This window comes from Alosa pseudoharengus, unplaced genomic scaffold, assembly GCF_046254945.1.
Source record: "Alosa pseudoharengus isolate Yale_2024_CS ecotype anadromous, Long Island Sound unplaced genomic scaffold, YU_APseudo_1.1 YU_APseudo_1.1_scf_14, whole genome shotgun sequence".
Taxonomy (NCBI): Eukaryota; Metazoa; Chordata; class Actinopteri; order Clupeiformes; family Clupeidae; genus Alosa; species Alosa pseudoharengus.
In genome coordinates, this window is record NW_027468609.1 from 39,417,868 (window position 1) to 39,441,200 (window position 23,333).

The 23,333-nt window shown below is 39.7% G+C and overlaps 1 protein-coding gene across 1 annotated transcript in view; it reads left to right on the plus strand.

Moving 5' to 3' along the window:
- Nucleotides 1–683: 683 nt before the first annotated feature.
- arsb (arylsulfatase B) overlaps nt 684–23,333 on the plus strand; it is a 141,278-nt gene continuing 118,628 nt past the window's right edge. The window contains exons 1-2 of the mRNA XM_076284923.1: nt 684–1,120; nt 16,309–16,495. Coding sequence (XP_076141038.1) covers nt 872–1,120; nt 16,309–16,495 — 436 coding nt within the window. The 5' untranslated portion in view covers nt 684–871. The remainder of the gene's footprint in view (nt 1,121–16,308; nt 16,496–23,333) is intronic.

A 23,333-nucleotide genomic window follows, 5' to 3' on the forward strand; every position in this document is an offset into this window, starting at 1 on the left:
CCGTTTTGCAGGTACAGTAGTCTTGCATTGCATACTCTGAATTACATTTTCCAAAGGCCAGCTTTCATGCTTGTGTCACATCTTCAGAACGGCTTGACGCACATGCTTCAAATTTGGTGTGAACATTTGTATGGACTCAATGATGAAGTCAAATGTCAAGGCCAAACCCACCTTGAGTGTGATATCTCAAGAATGCCTGACGCACAAGGTTTTTACCTTGGCATACAAGGGTTTGTATGAACGCAAAGATTAAGTGATTCAATGTTTTTTTTTTTCAGGAATCTCCCCACCAACATTAACCCAGCAGCTTTCCATCCACTATTGTAATTCCTCTGGCATTACATTTCTAGTTCATAATAATATTTTGTATTCATATTTTAAAGGCCTTTCAGAAATACTGCCCATAGTTTAATGTAGGCCTATCAGATACTGCCTATGAGTTTTATCTTCTCACTATAGTCAATTCAAACAAAGGATCTCCCAAAATCTGAAAGTTTTGACAGTTTTTCTTCAAATGCATCTGCCAAAAACAGTGGTAGGCCTATTTTAACTCTGGGGGTTAGCATAACTGGAGGGAAATGTCGAAAGCTAAATTGCGCTTTATGCACAACTGCCGCTGTGCAACCACTCACCAACGTCAGATGTTCACATGATTACTCATCACCTGATTGGTTGATGAATACGGATGTTACTTCAACAAAATGCGGAAAGTCTGCGTGTGAAGGAACTTCATAAATATAGCAAAGATTGCTTCTGTGTTCAGAAAACAACAGTAAGCCTACCATTAACTGAAACTCATGCGAATTGTAACGTTAGGTCGGCTACAAAGTAGACTAACTGCTAATTAGCGTTTCAGTGTGACGATACTAAAATGGGAATAGACTTCACCGTATTGGGTATTTTTACCTTGTTTTACTTGCAGGTTTTAGAGGCTAAACCACCACATATAGTCTTCATTTTAGCTGACGATTTAGGGTGGAATGATGTAGGTTTTCATGGATCCGAAATTAAAACTCCGAACTTGGACAGACTGTCAAAAAGTGGAGTCCAACTGGAGAATTATTACGTTCAACCGCTGTGCACACCCTCCAGGAACCAGCTGATGACCGGGAAATACCAGGTGTGTATGCTGCGTCCTGTATTTTTAGTGAAGATGCTGACCGGTGTTTTTGATGTGCAAAGTGACTTAATTGTTATAAAGTGCACTCTCTTTGCTGTCCTCAGTCTAGTGCATTTGTTCAAGATGGTTTCGCTGAAAGTTTATGTAGCGTTTTTGTAGAAGTTAGCCCAGCAAAATACAGCGGAGTTAAGTTTCGATTCCACCTTAAAAATTGCAATTTTCTGCCGCGAGGTGGCAGTGTTGACCGCATTTCACAGAGCCGTCAACTAAGCATACTGTAACTTAACTCCAAGGTTAGTGTCCAAGCTTAGAGGTCTCTATTAACTTTAGCCGAAGTCTTCAAGTCTTTATTTTTCATTTTAATATGCCGTATAGCCAACGTGGTGCGCATAGTGTCTCATTCGGAGTCCTAGTGTAAAATCTAATTTAGCATTAAACAAGGCGATTGCAGCAACAATTTCATCACTACCACAATTTTGTCAACTGTAGTCTCAGTATACAGTGATAGAAAGCCTGTCAAGCAATGTGCTTAAAATGTATTATAATGACAGGACACAAGGAAAAAATTGTCTGCCTATGTTGCAAAAGTGAACATATCCCAGCCCCCCATGTTCGAGTGTCCTGTCATTTTCAATCAAACATCAGAAATGTTGTCTTCCGGCCCCAGCAGTGGCGCGACTGGCTGGGGCACCTGCACCGTACGCCGGCGACCCTGGTTCGATTCCCGCCCCGTGGTCCTTTCCGGATCCCACCCCGACTCTCTCTCCCACTCACTTCCTGGCAATCTCCACTATCCTAGCTAAAGGCATAAAAAGCCCAAAAAATATACTTAAAAAAAAAAAAAGAAATGTTGTCTTCCTGGCAGGAGGCGTACTTTTAGAAAATTTCTGGGTTTCTAAATGTTCCTCATAGGCTTGTTTAATTTGCCTAATGAAAGTTAAAGTCTCTTTGAAGTCCAAATAAAAGAAAATGTTGCTGCTGTTGCTATAGGCTACCTCTGTTGCAATAAATCACAACTTTAGCCTAACAGACAACAGCGTAATTTCGAGGTGTTTCCAGGTATCACTGGGTTAATGAATATGCCCAAACTAGGGTAGCCTAATTAAGCTATAGGCTACTACAGGTGCTGGTCATATAATTAGAAGATCATGAAAAAGTTGATTTATTTCAGTAATTCCATTCAAAAAGTGAAACGTGTGAAACAATGAAAACCCCAAATTCAGTATCTTAGAAAATTAGAATGTTGTGAAAAGGTTCAATATTGAAGACACCTGGTGCCACACTCTAATCAGCTAATTAGCTCAAAACACCTGCAAAGGCCTTTAAATGGTCTCTCAGTCTAGTTCTGTAGGCTGCACAATCATGGGGAAGACTACTGCTGACTTGACAGTTGTCCAAAAGATGACCATTGACAACTTGCACAAGGAGGGCAAGACACAAAAGGTCATTGCTAAAGAGGCTGGCTGTTCATAGAGCTCTGTTTCCAAGCACATTAATAGAGAGGCGAAGGGAAGGAAAAGATGTGGTAGAAAAAAGTGTAGGAGAACCCTACACCCTACAATCCTCTCCAAACCCTGGAGAGGATTGTGAAACAAAACCCATTCAATAATGTGGGGGAGATTCACAAAGAGTGGACTACAGCTGGAGTCAGTGCTTCAAGAACCACCACGCACAGATGTATGCAAGACATGGGTTTCAGCTGTCGCATTCCTTGTGTCAAGCCACTCTTGAACAAGAGACAGCGTCAAAAGCGTCTTGCCTGGGCTAAAGACAAAAAGGCTGGACTGCTGCTGAGTGGTCCAAAGTTATGTTCTCTGATGAAAGTAAATTTTGCATTTCCTTTGGAAATCAAGGTCCCAGAGTCTGGAGGAAGAGAGGAGAGGCACAGAATCCACGTTGCTTGAAGTCCAGTGTAAAGTTTCCACAGTCAGTGATGGTTTGGGGTGCCATGTCATCTGCTGGTATTGGCCCACTGTCAGTGTTGGGGAGTAACGGAATACATGTACCGGCGTTACGTATTCAGAATACAAATTATGAGTAACTGTATTCCGATACAGTTACAAGTTAAATAGTTGGTATTTAGAATACAGTTACATTGTTGAAATCAATGGATTACATGACGATACTTATCTGTTTCATAAGTTTGTTCACTCTCTAAATAAATTAAGGCAACTCCATTTCCCAGAAGCTCCTGAAAGCTATGATGAAATTGTTTACATGTTTAAATCCAAGCCCTGCCGTCTTGCACTAGCCTCAAAACGCAGCCAGCGCGCATTATGGAAGCGTCATCGGAGACCCTGAAATTACTGTTTGCACAGCAAATTGAGTAAAGTAAGTGGAGGTAACTCCTGTTCCTCACCGATCGTGGTTCCTGATGTCTGTTCAAAGGATATTTTCCCAAGTATTAATAGCTCAGGCTACTTCGGCCAATCGGTTACACAAAGCCTAGTTCACGTGTTGATTTAGACCTAGGCTACAATAAAACCAATCTCTAAAATAGGCACTGCATTCTAAGTTTTTTATTCTAACTTTAGCCTATAGATTATTATTTTTTCTAGATCTACATTTACGTTTTAAAATGAATTATATGGTGCAGCCTCATTTACAGGTCATTTGCGTTCCACCTGTCATATGCGCCCCTCACTTGTAGCCTACTGGGTTGATGCCACCGAAAAATCTCACAGGCACACCTTAATTAGGGTAGACTGAGTACAGTTGAGACATGTGTACAATTGAGACACCTTAAATATCTTGCTTGCACAGCAAGCCCAAGTTGTGATTTTTGCTATGCACATGCGTATTAGTGCCCTCTTTGATCATGGAAAATGTTAACGACACAAGTATCTCCCATCCAAGGATATCGGCAAATGTTTTTTTTCCAAAGTAAGAATTTCACTTCACCATGCACCTTCGACAATGAATAGTTCATTACACTTATGTTACTGTTAAACGTAACTGGTATCATTACAAACATTATTCTGTGTCCTAAAAACTGGCATATTGTGTCATGTAAGGTCGTTGCAAAATCTAGAGAAATGTGTGAGGTGGTCAGCGGGGGACAATTGAGACACACATTAGATGATAATTTTTGGCTACGCCCTTAAAGTAGCCTATTTATTTGTTTATTTTAATTAGCCTAGTCACCTGCTGTAGTTTTAATGGTCACCTTGCTATTTTAAAGTTGTATCAGGTAGCTTAGTTGACTTTACATTCTCCTGTGTGGGCCTAACACTTCAGCCATTTGGAACAGAAGAACACACCAGAATAGGCCTGTTTAGTAGTAGGCCTAAGCAGGATTTGATGGCCGCATTCCTACAGTTATAAAATGCAATTCAATGCGGAAGTAATCTAAGTATTCAGAATACGTTACTCAGATTGAGTAACGTAACGGAATACGTTACAGATTACATTTTTGGGCATGTACCCTGTATTTTGTAACGGAATACATTTTGAAAGTAACCCTCCCAACACTGCCCACTGTGTTTTCTGAGGTCCAGGGTCAACTAGTGCTGCCGCGATTAGTCGACTTAGTCGACCTAATCGACCATGAAAATTAGTCGACGGCAATTTTTTTAGTCGAAGAGTCGTTTTAATATTGACCGCCTATTTATTTTGGTCTCAAGCGGCTCACTGTAATGTTATATTAATTAACTCTATGTTATTAACTCTTGAAAAGTACAATGACTGTCTTTGGATGTTACTAAGACTTTGGCAGTCATGTTTTAAACCCTGCATTGCACGCAAACTGTTAACGCCAGCAGCAAAGCTGCGTGCCTGCCTGCTTTCAGCCCAATTCATTATTAGGCAGAGCTAAGTGGGGGGAGCTAAGCTAGTAGGTTAGTCCAGACTCTGACTAATGTAGGCTAGTATTGTGGAAATTTAAATAAATGAAGTGAAGAGTGTCTCACGTTGACAATGCAATGGTGTGTCATTACTGTAATTCATTCATACCAAAGAACATGCCGCCGCCCGTGATATCAACAATCAAGGTGCGCGTCATTTCCCATGGTCAATAAATCACGAGGCATATTTTTTTAGAGTTCAAGCCAACTGATAAAGTGAGGTAACCTATGTGGTAATACACGCAAAGTGCCTGTAGCCTACTTGCTTTGAACATGCTGATGTTAGGCTCATTTACAAAGTCCTCAACTCCTGTCGCCTTTCAAAGCCCAGCGTTTCTCAAACTATGGGCCGCGCGGACCAGCACCGGCCGTAACGTGGACACTGCTGGTCCTGAGGTCCAGAGCCGTGGAGTGAAATTATTCCTGGGGCTTCATCTGATAATTTGCTGCGCAATTGATCAAGGAACCGCGTACCGACAGAAAAGTAAAACAAACGTTTCTGCAATCAGTAGGAAATACTTGCTAATTTGCTGTCATCAAACATAGAGGCATACAATTAAATGGTGGTGAGCGTTCATTCAAGGCGCGAGATAAACTGAATCCACTTGATAACGTTGGTAGCAAAGCTCCAATTCAATCTATTGGAAGGCTATTATGAAACTACATTTAATAGAACAATGTGGATTTATGCAACTTCCATAAAAACAGAGCACATACTATAATACACGATCTAGACTCTAGATTCTAGAGTATTGTATGGTCAAATTTGAATAACGTGGCTAAAAGCTTGTGGCATAATTAAATATGTCAATATTCTTTCCATTTGCCTACCAGTGTATGATGCTTGCATGAGGGAAACAAAACGATGACACCCATATAATTGCTGTTGGTTTGATAAGTATTTATCATGCAACCATGCAAGCAATGGAACTATTGTAATTATATTTTACATTAGTAAAGCAGTCCTCTGATGTGCATGTTTTCACAAAGTTTTTGTGAACAATGTTAGCACTTTAAACACTGGCTGCTTTGAAGTGCATGTATAACAATATAGCATAACAATAATAATTGTGATGTGATATAAGGATAATTTGATGGGGGGTGGGTTCATGTAGGTGGGCCCTATGACCCCAAAGTATGCCATGACCGGGCCTCAGGTCAAAGAAGTTGTCTATGTCCATGGCAACACTGGCATACAAATAAAGTCTATCAAAGGTCTGACATTAGATCTGAAGGTAGCATTTTAAATGGGTGTTTTTTTAATACATAATGTTTTTGAACAGTTTACTTACAGTAATACAGCTTCTAACAAATGTAGGGTGATATATTTTACGTTTTCCCTTTAGTTGAGTTCAAAATAAAACGGACACAACAAAATAACAAACACTTGATTTTTTAAAAAAAAATTGTCGTTTATAGATTAGTCGACTAATCGAAAAATTAGTCGAAAGATTAGTCGTTAGAAAATTAGTCGTTAGTGGCAGCACTAGGGTCAACGCAGCCGTCTACCAGTAAGTTTTAGAGCACTTCATGCTTCCTGTTGCTCACCAAACTTTATGGAGATGCAGATTTCATTTTGCAACAGGACTTAACACCTGTACACACTGCCAAAGCTACCAGTACCTAGTTTAAGGACCATGGTATCCCTGTTCTTAATTGGCCAGCAAACTCGCCTGACCTTAACCCCATCGAAAATCTATGGGGTATTGTCAAGAGGAAGATGCGATACGCCAGACCCAACAATGCAGAAGAGCTGAAGGCCACTATCAAAGCAACCTGGGCTCTCATAACACCTGAGCAGTGCCACAGACTGATCGACCCCATGCCACGCCGCATTGCTGCAGTAACGGCTCCCACACACAGCTGCGTGCTTCGCGTTGCTGGAGACGCATCCCATTCACTTTACATGGGCTCACGTGATCCGTTGCCGAACTGAATTGTGGGTCCGTCGCGTCGCGTTTCTCCCGCCGCTCGCGTTGAGTTCAGCTGTTGCTGCACCGACAGACGGCACCGGCCAATCAAGCCAATCTACGGACGGCACCAACCAATCACATTACGGTTTTACTTCAAGTCATTTGCATAGCTACCGTCGGGAACACCCACTGGCATGCATTGACGGAACGCAGCTGTGTGTGGGAGCCGTAATTCAGGCAAAAAGAGCCCCAATTATTATTGAGTGCTGTACATGCTCATACTTTTCATGTTCATACTTTTCAGTTGGCCAACATTTCTATAAGTAATATTCTAATTTTCTGATATACTGAATTTGGGATTTTCATTAGTTGTCAGTTATCATAAAAATGAAAAGAAATAAACATTTGAAATATCAGTCTGTGTGTAATGAATGAATATAATATATAAGTTTCACTTTTTTTTAAATGGAACTACTGACATAAATCAACTTTTTGATGATATTCTAATTATATGACCAGCACCTGTATATATTAAGTAAATGTAAAGACAAAGTCTACCCAAAGCATTGCAAACATATGCAATGGAAATATAAATAAAGTGTGTTGCATATTATCTTAATTCATTAAATGACTAGGATTAGGCAGTCTCTGTGCTGTTTCCATACAGGAATCCAAGTTGTTTGTTGTTTTAAATATCGTTGCTTCTAGCCCACGTTATATCCAGTGTTAAGTTTCACTTGCGCAGGGACGCACACACACATTGCATGAGTGCTCACACCAGGCTATATGCATTGGTGATTAAAAAGTATAATTTCTTCATCGGGGAAACTTTTAGTTTCTTTTTCTAGTTGATATAGACGGTTCACTCAATTTAAAGGCAATTGATGACAACTGGATAACAATAGCCTGCCCTTGCTAGCTCACTGGGGGAAAAAAAGAGTTATCTTGGTTCTTACCTTGCCTGAAAGCTAGCCAGCTGAGCTGACGTTCACAAGTCAGTTCTAACAGTTGTTCTGTCTTCATCTTTCTTCTCTTCATGCTTTCTAGTTGTCCATGCAGAAACTCCCTCAGATATCCAGTAAACTTCATGCTTATTGTGTTTCAGAGTTTAATCCAAGTTTGATGTAATATTAGTTAGATAGCCTGTGTCATTTAGAAAAACATAATGGGCTAAGTTAGGCTAGGCTACTATGAACCCTAGTGCTAAAAGCCAGTTCATGATAGACGACCAATAGCATAATCAACACGTTGTCAGTTTTGCCAAACGAAAAAATATTCTTTTCAGGCTTTTTTATGCCTTTAATGTGACAGAATAGTGGAGAGTGACAGGAAGTACGTGGGAGAGAGTCAGGGTGGGATCCGGAAAGGACCATGGGGCAGGAATCGAACCCGGGTCACCAGCGTACGGTGCAGGTGCCTCAGCCAGATGCGCCACGGCTGGGGCCTGGGCATTAATATCTTGACAAATATTTTCCCCAGCCTCTTCAACATTTCTAGGGTGGAAGACCACAGCATGTGTAAACAATTTAAAGTCTGTACTAAGTGTTTCAAAAGGCCCTAGATGTCAGAAAAATGTGGATTAAGTGTGATATTGAGGGTATTAAAAAACAGTTTTGTGTTTTTCATTTGGTATCAGTCACTATTTCCTCTTCAAATCCATCAGTTTATTAATGTTTTCCCACAATTTGAAGTCTCCACATCAAATGGATCATGACAATAATCAGGATAAAACAAGGCGTGTTTCTATTTTTGCGTCATTTTCAAGCAACTGAAATGGTATGTGGATTAAGTGTGATATTGAGGGTATTAAAAAACAGTTTTGTGTTTTTCATTTGGTATCAGTCACTATTTCCTCTTCAAATCCATCAGTTTATTAATGTTTTCCCACAATTTGAAGTCTCCACATCAAATGGATCATGACAATAATCAGGATAAAACAAGGCATGTTTCTATTTTTGCGTCATTTTCAAGCAACTGAAATGGTATGTGGGGTAGCTAGTAGGACAATAAAAATGAGGAAATGGCACAATGTTTCCCACAGAATTGGATTCAATTTGTGGCGGAGGTAGCCGACTTGAACAACGGGGCTGGGGGGTGTAGGGAGTTAGTCACTTTAAGATTGTCTTGTAATTGAGTGCCTGTCACTTTAAGACGTTCGTGAGGGAACCCTTGCAATTTTAACACAGTTAAAAGGCTGCTGATGTGTGGATGCAATTCATAAGGTTTTCTAAGTAGTAAAAATAAAGGTTTGTACTTCTCATTGGGACAAGCACTTTTGAGTCTTGGAAAACACTAGGCACAGTGTGTAGGCACAGTCAAACTGCCCTTGGCTGACTATAACTAAGTTCGGCAATCTTAACTTTACATGTCATAACATCAACTAAACTTGTAATATGAACGTAGTAGGGCTGGGACAACGCGTCGACGTAATCGATTACTTCGACGCAAAAAATACGTCGACGCAAAATATGCGCGTCGATTTGTCAGACCCAAAACGCGTGCTGAGAAATATTTTTAATTTTACACCTTCAGAGTTTTTTCCATACGTTGACTAATCTGTGGTGGGCTGCCACGAACTCAAAACCGGTCGTCACACATTGATGTTCTATGTTGTACTATTTAAATTAAAGATAAGATAAAATCCTTTCATTGAGCTGCACTTTTTATGCACGCAGCCTTTCCCTGCCTCGCCCGCTCTCTCTCGTAACGAGCCCGCTGCCCCTCCTCTGCATGTGCATTTAACACAAAATATTCACGATTGTTGAAGGATTGTTGTTGCCACGTAGAAGCATTGCATAGAACACGGCTGGCTAAATTGCTATTAAATCCGCTTAGCATCATGACCATGCTGTGCAAATTTGTTCAAAACTGCTGCAGTCAAGTTAACTCTGCTAAGGTCTCATCACAACATACCCTGATAGCACAGGGGTGTTGAATCCACGTTGAATCAACCTCCGCCGCTTCAAACAAACGTGGATTCAACGCCCCTCAGCTATCTGGGTAGTAGCCTACATTGAGGAGACCAAACTAAGTTAAGTTATGCAATCAAGAAGCATCTCAAAGCTAACGTTAGAATACTGTTCGGATGTCAAGTTTAGCATGCTTACTTACATCTGCTTATCAATTTCGTTACTCATGTAGGGCTCATTTTATTGACTCTGAATGTTTGCAAAATCCCAATGTAAATGGAAAAGTGTTTTCCAAGACTCAAAAGTGCTTGTCCCAAGGAGAAGTAGGCTACGAACCGTTATTTGAACTAACTACGTTATGAATTGCATTCACACATCAGCAGCGTTTTAACAGTGTTAATGTTAATTGCAGGGATTTCCTCATAAACGTTGTCTTAAGTGACAGGCACTCAATTAGACCTACTGAACTGAACTGAATGCTACCTCTGACTAAGAATGCATTACTTTGCACTTGTATAGTCTTTTATTTAGGAATCTTAAGAGCAATAAACATATATTCCAATGTTAAGGAATTCATGTTTTTTTCATTCAGATATGTAAATCAACATGTATAAGTTGCTATTAGTCAATTAATGGGGAGATAATCGATAATCGAATCGAAATCGAATCGGACTGAAAAAATGAATCGTTAGATTAATCGATGCATCGAAAAAATAATCGCTAGATTAATCGTTTAAAAAATAATCGTTTATCCCAGCCCTAGAACGTAGCCTTTTTCCTACAACTAGGTCAGATAATTGGCTATGCCTGTTATACTGAAGTTCCACAGTTAGCTAGCTAGCAAGCTAACCGTTTTACATGGAATATGGTAAGTGTAGCTAGTAGGCTACGTGCTGAATGGGTTGTAATATAGCCTACATCGTTTCGACATGAGTAGCCTAAGTAACATACACATAATTCTTTATAACTGCCGTTAGTAAAATTATTGAATGGCCTGTAAATTAATAACTAGATATAACGTCAAGGTGTGATTAGGCTATCTGTCTTTCCCATTAGAATCAATGATATATGTATGTTAACTTGTTTTCCGCTAAAATGGGGCGTGATGCAGATTAAATGTAGGCTAGCCTATCTTTATGATGATGCGCCTTTAGTAGGCTACGTAAAGGCATGCTGCACACACTTGTTTGGGCTTACGAGCCGGCCAAAGAGTAGATTCGTACAATAAACACCAACGCAGTTCTGAACTCCCGGTCAGCTGAATGGTGTTTTAAATTGCTGTGGCCACCGATGCCGACATGAGTGAGATGCACTCTGCTTTCGACGTTCATTTACTGTACATTAGATTCCATTCTTTTCAATACAATTCTGCACACCAGCATCGCACTTTGCCGCCGTGTAAATCACGATTCAGTTATATTTGGTCGACGCCGCTCCATAAAATCCATTCTTCATCCAGTGTTTGCGTGTTAAAAACTTTGGCGCTGATGTGTGTGGCAAGTGACAGCGCACCATAGACTGTAGGCCTATAAAATGGCAGTGTACTCATGTCGAAAAGTTCCTTATTTTCAACTGTAATACGCTCAGAAATGATATATATAGCCTCGGAAACATAGAGACGTCGAGCTATATCCTCACTTGAAAGAGCTTGTGTGGACAAATAGGGTGAATAGTTAAATGGCAATGATATTATTACATACTCGTTAATCTGACTCCATTTGATTAATAATTTGTATCACCAATCAATTACCAAGTAACTAGTCTCTCAGCTATGGAGGAGAATGGCATGGCACACTACGAGAATTGAAGTTATCCGATTGGTAGGCAAATGAACAATTTAATAGGCATTAAGTCTTAAAGGTAAATGTAACCAATCACTTCAGTTGAATGTACAAGTAAACTCACATAGTCTACTGTAACAAAGTAGCAAATGGTAACAAAGGAAACTTAACCAATTCACAGAGGTAAACTTGACAAGTTAGAGATAACTGATACACCAGATAAAACAATACAAACCCTGAGATAGGGAAGGGGGAGAGGGAAAAAGAGAGAGACAGAGAGAGGGAGAGAGAGAAAGGGGGAAAAGCGAGAGACCCAGAGAAGAGGTCCAAGATGGAAAAGAAGAGAAGATGGGAAAAGAAGCCCCAAGATGGGAAAGAAGACAGAAGAGCCCTGGAGGACCAGAGCCTCCACTTTTATCATTCACTTGGGACTCATCAGAGGCTTTGTTGTCTGAGGTGGATGGGTGTGGCCCAGGTGGATATCATAACTTTATGCTACAGTTTAATTCTTAATCTACAACTATGCACAGATACATTCAATTGTACCAAAACCATAATCAGACTGTTGCCCACATTACAAGTATTAATTCAAGACCAAACATGAATGCATTATTCACAACACATATTTACAGAGCAATACTGTATGATGATGAGGTTGGCCTATCTCACCACAAGACCTCAAGTAGGCCCAGGACTGAGTTATCTCTCAGTAGAGGGGCCAGAACAAGGAGCAAATGGCCACTTTATGCATGAGCGGGTGTTGGGGATCTTTGGCGATGGCCAGCTAAGACAATACAGATCAAACACAGGCATCCACACATGTAAATTGAATGCAAAAGGCATTCTTTAGAAATGCAGATTTGGGCAAAAGACGGGCCTTACACAACTGAACTCAAAGATAATGAATATAGTATTTTATGTTTGTTATGCCCTTTATTAGCTATATTTCTGAAGAATATATTGTGTTGCCTCCGGTCTGCTGCACATCTTTTGAAATTTGATTTGAAATAATCAAATAGACCTACGTCTTAAGTTAATGAAGTAACTTGCTTTGCTTTCATTTGAATTCTAATCAAGATAGTATACACAATAATTGCTTTATATTGTTAACATGGACTCCTAGAAAGTTCAGAAATGCAAAATAATAGAATTTTAATCATGCGATAAAATATGTCATTAATCGTGATTAACTGTAGGAATTCAGCGATTAATCGTGATTAAAATTTTTAATCGTTTGACAGCACTATACTAGATACTGTATAAGCTAAATCAAATATCAACATAGTGTGCTGAAGGATGATCAACAGTGATTCCAGTAAGTCTATTTTGACCACTTTTCTTCAGTAACGAGTAATCTAACGCGCTACTATTTACAAACCAGTAATCAGATTAAAGTTACTTATCTAAGTTACTGTGCGTTACTATTTTTGTCATTTTCCTTAATATAAAAATATATATTCTTTGCTTTCTTCTTGTCTTGGGGATTATTGTCATGTAGGCTATGCTCACGTTTTCAGCATGAGGACAATTCACGTGCACACAAACGTAAACAACAATGGAGGGAGAGAGAGAGAGGTGCACATTTCATCAGTCATTACTTTGAATTTGTGTCAGCTAACATGACAACATTAAGGTACATTGTACATTCTGTGCTGGCGACAAAGTGCTGTCATAGCTAGACATCCCAAGTCTCCACATATTGATAGCGGCTTCCTGACGCCCGCAAATTACATAAAATCTCCCGGAACCTAGAGCGAACAAGAGCACGCAAGCCAGACCGGACTTCAAATCAAAGATTCTAGAATCTTTGCTTCAAATCGCGTGTGCATAGCTTAATGCGCACACAACGGAGAGGGAGAGAGAGAGGAGTGGTGCGTTTGTGCCTGAAGCGCATCCAAGACAGAGAGCATCCTGGTCTGTTTTGCTAAATCAACCAATCAGTTTTCAGTGTAAGTGCTTATATCTCTTTTCTCCCAAACATAATTAATCAGTTCAGTCAGTGTATCTAGGAACAGAAGCGTCATGGCAGCGTCAGTGCCCCTCAAAAAGGAAGATTTAAGACCCATTTCACATTAGACTACACAAAAGTGTACCCAATTGTCTCAAAAGATTAAAACATAATGATAATCTTGCACGCTGCACTGTTTGTAACAGCGACTTTAGCATTGCTCACGGTGGGTTAAATGATTGCAAAAGACTTGTTGAGGTGAGTTTAACAAGTGTAATTTCATTTGCATATTACTCAGGCCTATAGGCTACAAGATTGCTAGTTGCCAAGGCTACATGAAAAAAAATCTACATATTTTACTATAACAATTTCTATCAATAGGCCTTCCTTATTTGGTGTTCTTAGACATTAGTGAACAAACATCTGAATTTCAGTATCTAAGTAGGTTAGGTTGGGATGTCTGCTATACATTGCTTATAAAATGCACTTCCAGTATAGTGAGTATTGGCAAAACCGGTTATCATTTTTATGTTGAGGCGTTGGGGGTGTTGTCGGTAGCTGCTGAAAGTAACTAATAAATCTACCTTAGTTACTTTTAAAATCAAGTAATCAGTAAAGCAACTAAGTTACTTTTTAAAGGAGTAATCAGTAATCAGATTACTTTTTCAAGGTAACTGTGGCAACACAGGTTGATCAAGCATGACAGGGCAGGGACTGAGCCTGTAATTCAGAGTGCAGCTGAGGATGTTCGCTTCCTTGTTGTCCCTGTCAAGGGTGCCATGGTCGTGGACCCCTCAACAGACACAAGCAAGATGCAATATACAGTTGAAAGGGTGGGGATAGTAATATGGACATAAGAGAATATAACAAAACTATGTCAGTGCAAGAATAGGTTGAGGTAAAAGGGTTACAGCCATTGGTCAAGTATTGAGTATAAGGTATTAAGCATCAAGTACGGCCACAGTCCAGGAGGGAGGGAGGGGGTTGTGCAAATATGCTAATATAGCATGTAAACAGACTATGCAGAGAAGTCTATCTCTCCTCTACCCTTAAAGGAATTATCCGGAGTAAAATGCACTTTAGAACGATTTACGGATGATTGGGGGTACATACGTTGAGTTGACATCAAAATCATGTCATTCGGATGTGTTTTGAGAAAGTTCGATTGTACCGTTTTCAGTCACACAACTCGTAGCCTGGAAGTGAGCAGGGCATTTCAATTTCGCCGCTACAAAACGCTATTTTTATACCTCTTCTACAGTTCCAAACAACATAACACTTACGTGGTAGTGAGTAGAGGGTCCCTAAAGCCAAACCGAAGTATCCCGAGGTCTTTATGTAGTCGAATAGAGTCGTTTTAAAAAAAAAAAAACATAGTCCAGTCCATACAACTTCATTTCAATTTCGAAAGAAATACTGGACTATGTTTTTTTTAAAAAAAAAAAACGGCGACGAAATTGTGAATTTCCAGAGCGTGTTACAACACACTCAGCAATAAGACTCCTACGGACTTTCCCCTCAAAGTGGCGGCAAAGATGGCAACATTTCTGTAAAGGTACTGGCTTGATGAAATTCATTCTGGACTCTCTATTCGACCACATAAAGACCTCGGGATACTTCGGTTTGGCTTTAGGGACCCTCTACTCACTACCATGTAAGTGTTATGTTGTTTGGAACTATAGAAGAGGTATAGAAATAGCGTTTTGTAGCGGCGCAATTGAAATGCCCCGCTCACTTCCAGGCTACGAGTTGTGACTGAAAACGGTACAATCAAACTTTATCAAAACACATCCGAATGACATAATTTTGATGTCAACTCAACGTATGTACCCCCAATCATCCGGAAATCGATCTAAAGTGCATTTTACTCCGGATAATTCCTTTAAGTCAAAAAATGGTGGATGGATAATGCATTGTGAGGGGCTGAGTAGAATGTTAACTATGTTAAAGTGATATTATAGTATAGTTTTTGTGTTATTCTATTTACAAGTCGGCTAATACCTAACATTAACGTTAGCTGCTCCACTGGGCTGATGAGCTTGCCTTGACTGGCCATCCCTTATCCATCCGTAAACGACACTGTAGCCTATATCCAATGTCTGGACAGAAAGACTGTGAGAGATCTGCAGCTGCCATGAGTTGCGGCTGACCTGCGAGCTGCCATACTAGCATCTGTCGTTGGGTGCCTGAAGTCTGGATTGAGTGCTGAAGTGGGGAGTTCTGATGGCGAGCCATGAAACAATAAACTGTCCAATCTAAAGCCACCGAGCTGCTGATCAGCAAGAAGATCACCAATCATGACTTCAGACTGTTCTGTTGTTCTGTTGCTCTCCAGACTGCCAGTGAAATCTCCGGGTTGGTCAGTTGTAACTTTAAAGAACTTTGTTGGCATTGCATCGGTTGTTAAGATCAACTGTGCACAGGTTCACGTGGGTCATCATTGCCCTTGGACATTTTCAGCCGGTTGGAAATTGGACTAATTTAACATGATTTTTCTTTTTCATTTTATTTTCTTTTTTACTTTTTATTTATTAATTTGTTTGTTGTCTGTCTTGTATGTCTTGGTGTCACGGATATGCTGGCGACTACGCCGCTCCGTCCGGCATCTTTTGTGTTTTGTTATTTTTTGTATTTGTCATGTTTTGGTGTCACGGGTACGCTGCTAGGTCCGGCATCTATTGTCTTTTGTTATGTGTCAATGACAATGTCTTATATGTGGAGCGCTTTGGGTTGCACTCTGTGCATGTTAAATGCGCTATACAAATAAAACTGACTTGACTTGTTTTTGTGTCCAGATCCACACTGGTATGCAGCACCAGATCATATGGCCATGCCAACCCTACTGTGTGCCACTGGAGGAAAAATTTTTGCCTGAGGTTCTGAAGGAGGCAGGCTATGCTACACATATGGTGGGCAAGTGGCACCTTGGCATGTACCGCAGAGAATGCATGCCCACTCATCGTGGGTTTGATTCCTTTTTTGGTGAGTGAAATGAATGATTGAATAATGCAAATCTATAAAATTGTTACACAGATATATTTGTTTTTGTTTTTTACTGCTGCGTCTAACGACAATTTTTTTGATTAGTCGACTAATCTAAACGACTAATTTAAAAAAAAAATCAAGTGTTCCATTAGACTATAGTATACTGTAGCCTAGTGGACACTGTATAGACACAATCCACCATACTGTGTTATTACAGTGCATGAAAATGAAAATGCACTGTACTGTTCTTCCTAGACTTCTTCTTCTTCTTCGCGTTTAATGCAGCTTCAACAGCTTAATGTAGAAACTTCTTTCAAACTGTGTTCCGTAAGTCTTATTTAGGACATGTGTGCTTTGTATTTTTCATCTTTGTAACTTTTTTACTTTTTAACCCTTTGGTGCCTGTAACATTCCATTTTCAGTGCTGAATGACCACCTCACAGACAAAATACATATTTCTCGAATATATTATATCCCACCAATGAAATATACATATAATTTTACTGGGGCTGTAACGATACACCAACCTCACGATTCGGTTTGTATCACGATTTTTGACCCACGGTTCGATACAAACCTCGATTTTTCTTTTTTTTTTGGGGGGGGGGGGTAGAAATTTTATTAAATAACAATATTACAATATAATATATAGTATAATATATCTATATTATTTTATATCCTGATATGAAAAGATTTTACTGAATGTCTGATATTTATGACAGCACACTTTATGCAGGTTAGCCTATAGCCTAGGCCTACTATTTTTATTACAACTCTACCTGTTTAATTCAACTGTCCGGTTGAAGCCTGGAAATATTGTAAACAAAGTAGCATAGTTGGCTAGCTTATCATAGTCTACTGATTGGACTGTTCAGTTTCCCCATGTGTGTTTAAGTTTCAAGGTAATACTTGTTCTCCTTGGGACAGGCCCTTTTGGGAAACGTTGGTATTGAGATGATCAGTCAAATTGAATGCAAAAGTTTTAAACAAATATGTGCAGCATGCTAATGATACTAAATTTAATAGTATTTAATAGTAATTTAGCTAGTCGTCTTCTATGCGTCCTTTCTTTCACGATTGTGAATGGTTTATTTGGATTGTGTTACTGAGTCGCGCGTGTTCATATTGAGCAGGAGAGGGAGGGAGGGAGAGCGAGAGAGAGCGGGGCAAGGAGAGGGGGTACTTCTGTATGGTTTGGTAAAGTTGAACACAGTCTACAGTGAAAGCAAGCAAGAGGTATAAAATTATTATTTATTTATTTATTTTTGGACAACGTAGGCTACCGGTAAGTAAAGCGGGAGATGTGTGTTGCTTATGCGGCCGCGATAAGCTGCAAAGCATTGTGTGAAACACTAGAAAGTATGGAAGAGACCTGCAGCTGCAAACTCCTCCATTGCAAACGCTAACTGGTTAAGACGTAATCACGGAAGTGACGTAGCCTAGTTCCCGCCTTGACGAGTGACTTGACAGATTACAGATCGAATTGCCATTTGAATTTTGCCACACAAAGAGCTGATTGAGCATTTATTCAGATGTTTCTGTCCACTAGTTCATATGTTTCATATCTTACTAGTTAACTAGTAATGCTCAGCATGTTCACTAGTTAACTAGTGGACACTGAAATGTGCACTAGTTAACTGGTTTAAAGACTTCTATATTTTACTAGCCAACTAGTAAGGTACAAAAATGTTTACTAGCTGACTACTGAATGTCAAATTCCCACTTGTTAACTTCTATGTAATTTGGCCAACCGCTTGAGCATTTATTCTGATATCTTGATATCAGGCCAACATGCAAGCCATTTTTGTCAACTAGTTAACTAGTGAGCCATGTTTGTGCACACTAGTTAACTAGTGACAGCATAAATGCCCACTAGTTAACTAGTGAACACATTAGCTTCACTAGTTAACTAGTGAGAGCCAGAAAATGTCCACTAGTTCACTAGTAAAGGCCAAAATGCATACCAGCCAGCTAGTTGAAGGCTTTTGGGTCTCACTAGTTAACTAGTGATAGCCAAAAATGTGCACATGTTTACTAGTGAAGGCAAAACTCCTCACTAGTTAACTAGTTGGAGTAGATCAATGTCACTAGTTAAAGCAACACCAAAGAGTTTTTTGTACCTTAAAATAATGTTTCCAAAATCGTTTCAGTGGTTCATCAACTTGTAACAGGGTGAATGGCACTTCTGCATTCGCTTCACAGCCCACATAGGCTATTAACCGCACTATGTAAGTTTGCCAGATCGGGTAGCGGATCTGTAGTTCGATGGAATGAGACATAAGAAACTACAAATTGACTTGCATCTGATGTCGCAATACATCGTACTTTCATAAATCGTGCAACATATTCTACCTTGTCTGTGGACATCATTATTTGCAAAGCCTGTGCTGGATAAACAAATAGCATGCATGCCACAGAGGGAAAGTTCTTTGGTATTGCTTTAACTAGTGAACAATAAATGGCTTGCTAGCTAGATGATGGCAGCAGGCTCACTAGTTAACTAGTTGATGCATCCTTTGTCCAAACTAGTTAACTAGTGAGGTCATAAATGTATACTAGTAAACTAGTTGAAGCCTAAATTCACACTAGTCAGCTAGTGGCGCAGAATTAAAATTAGGAGGCGGAGAACTCTGGAAATTGAGGCTTTCTATTGGCTCCCTATGTCCAAATAGAACATGACAACCAATCACAGCGCAGAATTTCACAAAATCCCACCCACAACATTTGCATGTGGCACACAAGTTAACATGCTGGCCAAAGGAACTTTAACTAGTAAACTAGTGGCTTCAATGTGACACTTACATGTAAACTAGTGAAGGCAGGACTGCTCACTAGTTAACTAGTGAAGACACAAATAGTTAACTAGTGAGGTCTAAAACATGTCACTAGTTTACTAGTGTGCACCAAAACACCCACTAGTGAATTTCCATTCGACTAGTTAACTAGTGAGATGCCAAAATGGTCACTTGTTAACATGTAAAGGCAAAGATAGCCTCTAGTTTACTAATGAGGGTGTTGTGGGCCTTACTAGTTAACTAGTGGCATGTATATTTTGTTCACTAGTTAACTAGTTACACCTAAAAAGAGAAACAAGCTGACCGTTTTTGTCCACTAGTTAACTAGTGGAACAATTGAAGTCTCACTAGTTTGCATGTGTGGCAGTGAAGCAGCTCACTAGTTAACTAGTGCCTGAAACGGCTATTATGCAAATTCTAATGAGAGGGTGGGTAGAAGACTCCTATTGTGTATTATGTAAGAATCCCACCCAGTCTAAATGTAAATTTACTGTTCATAGCCTCAATTTTAATATTATTCTTTGTTTATTGTTGCTAGGCAACCACAGACATAAATGTATCCATTCAGTCACGCTTTTCTGATTAATAACTGAAAAACAAAATATTGTACACATTAACTGCACATGGTTTCAAAAGTTATTAAAAGCTCAAAGATCAAGAAAAAAACTTAATGCACTTCTAAGGAATTGAACCCTGTTCTCCCACATGATCTCCTGCTGCTTAACCACTTGAGCTAGTCTTGCCACATCAGCAATGCAATCATCAATGTTCATGTTACTGAAACGTTTTGTTGCTAGGCAACCATATACAAATGCCTCCAGTTTTATCGCGATTTTCAGACTAATAACTGAAAAACTAAAGATTGTAGACATTAACTGAACAAAGATTACAGCAATACACCACAACTTTGTCACTAGACATGTTATCAAAACATATTTTTATGCTCAAACGATCTAAGTTTATAAAAGTTTGCTCTTAGAACAGCCTGGACGAAGTCAGCCATGTTTTCTAGGTTCCTAAATGGACCAATCAAAATCCTTGTTCCACCTTCTTCATTTGCATGCAAGTGCGACATTGCGCACTAGTTAACTAGTGGCCAATGTTACGTCCCACTAGTTAACTAGTTGCACAAAATGCCAGCCGTTTGTGTATTTATTAAAATTCCACTAGTTTACTAGTGTGAGGGGCATTTTTCTCCTGCTAGTTCATTATGGACAGTGTTTTGTCCTCACTAGCTAACATGTAAGGCTCAAAATGCCCTCTATAAGCTAGTGAAAGGCATTATAATGCAGATATGCTCACTAGTTAACTAGTGAGCATGTCCTGTTCCATTACTAGTGAACTAGTAAGGCCAAACATGTTAACTAGTGAAGGGCAATTTGTCACTAGTTAACTAGTAAGAATACCTTTTGCATTACTAGTGAACTAGATGGCTCCAAAAACTCCACTAGTGTGTGTCTTGTGCGCACTAGTTAACTAGTGAGCTGCTTCAGTGCCACACATGCAAACTAGTGAGACTTAAATTGTCCCACTAGTTAACTAGTGGACAAAAACGGTCAGCTTGTTTGTGTTTTTAGGTGTAGGGGAGACTGGGGCTGGTTGGAACAGGGGCAGGTTGAAACACTGTTAATATCCAGGCTACTAGAGGGAGCTGCAACAAAATTCCAACACTTAACTGACGGCCTTATTGAGTAGAGTAAACTCACGTATGTAACTGGTCTCCAGGTCATTAACCCTTTAGGTGAGAAAAACATTTTAATTTTGTAGTGTCAAAACTTAGAATATGCACCTCCCACTAAATACATCCTAGAAGGGTAATAGTTAGGGATATATAAAAAATATTCATTATAATTGATTGCTAGGGGACTCATCTATATCTTAAAATGAAGTTTGAAAACCTGAGGTGACTGATATTAGCAGGCTAACAGCATTTGTGCAAAAAAGTTGGACCTAATGTGGGCGGTTGGCACACTGATTTTGGGGTTGGTTGGCACATACATTCCCTATGACAAATCTATAAACTTTGTATTTTACATATAAAAACATCATCAATCTTTGTTTTAGCATTGTTATTGTAATTACTGAACATAGTTTTACATTTGGAAGCATTTCAGACATTTTTAAACATTTGAAGTAAAAAAAATCGGTAGGGACCAAATTGGTTCACTAAAAAAAAGTTCACTAGTAACCATCGTGATGCCACGCCCCCACATGCCAGTCACTAATTCCTGCTGTAACAGGCTAAAACATAAAAAAACCTTTCCCTGGAAATGAAATTGAGCCTACTTTAAAGGCTGTCAGCCAAACAGTTATCACGTATTAGTCTACCGTCTTGTAAAATAAAAGACTTATTAGTCTACCGTCTTATTCAAATAATTCCTGACTGTGACGTGAATGTGTAATTGTATTTTTGTAGCCTACATGTCTCACAGGCTACAAAGCCTATATGTAGCCTATACTATAGCCTTATGTTTTAGCAGAAAATAGTCCTATAGAATTATTATTGTTAGGCTACGACTAGGACATTCTAGCGCTCAATTATTTTTGCGAGGCTACAGCGAGCGCCAAATGCGTCCTTCTCCTCTGTGTTAAAATAAATTTCTTTCGTTAATTATAGGATCAGAAGGTAGCCTATCCGTCTTTCACTGTAAGGCTTGTATTTCATGCATTTAGCAAAAGTCCCAGACAGCAGCAAAGTGGTAATCGGTATTCGTTATTTGTAAACGTTTTTTTTACTTCGCCCTCCTATAGCCTGGACTGCGCAATCGCAGCCCTTTACTTTCACTTTCCGCCGCCCTCATAGTCAGCATAGACGGTAGCCTGATAACGTGGGAGGCTGCATAGCGTACTACTGAAGATTTTAAATGAGTGACCATGATAGTAGTCTTAAGTAGCTTTTTTGCTAGGCCCAGCGTAGGCTGGCAATGTGTAATATTCCGCTGGTTGGTGCACACGCAAGTGTTCAGATTGATTGTCTATCCGTCTTTCACGACTATTTTCTTGGAGTAGATCTTCCACACAACTTCAGTAGCCAGTGGGGTATACTACGAATCTCGATTAGTGGGTTAGCGAGGTATGTTGCGCTCAAAGCCAGGGTATGCTGTGACACGAAAGTGGATCTGTTTTAGTGTCGCTATATCACCATGGTATCTTATGCTGTCAACCAAACCTGGTCGGGAGGAGGTTATGTGCTAAAGTAGCTCAAATCGTGTAATCTACCGCCCACTGACCAATCAATTGTCTTAAAAACGAAGTTATCTCACGTGTAGGATTCTGTCATATATCTTACAGGTGGAGCTCCGCCTCTACTAACATTTTGGATCTCGAATGCGCTTTAATAGTGCTGTGTGTGTGCAAATATCCCACTATGGACGTGCATACCATACAACAACTGATGACAATTGATTTATTTGATGTTATAGGTTAGACACAAAAAATGACTGCAGTGTAGATTACACTATCGCTCATAAATGCGGAAGTAATTGTTTTTTAATATAGGCGGTCTTGTGCGTCTCCACGTTTCACGATTGGCCAACGTCATCCCAACACCGAGAACGCGCACAGATCTGAGCTGAAAGCCTAGTTTGACAAATATATCACATAACTGCTATCGTAGTATCACTTAACGTATACCCCTGAGTCAAGGCTTTGTCAAGCCTCGATATGTCTACATAGCCTAGATATGTCTAACGTGCTTCGTAGTATACCCCACTGGTCAGTATGTCTCTCTTAGCTTTTTTTATGTAGAAAATTATAAATGTATTTCTGTACAGACATATGGTAATTAATTAGTGTTTACTACACTCCCCCCCTCCCCCAACGATATCATCGTCCATCACAATGTTTTACTGTACACATCGTCAAATCGAATGGAAATTGCCATCACTAGTTCACTAGTGGGTGTTTTGGTGCACACTAGTAAACTAGTGACACTTTTTAGACCTCACTAGTTAACTAGTGGGCATTTGTGTCTTCACTAGTTAACTAGTGAGTAGTTCTGCCTTCACTAGTTTACATGTAAGTGTCACACTGAAGCCACT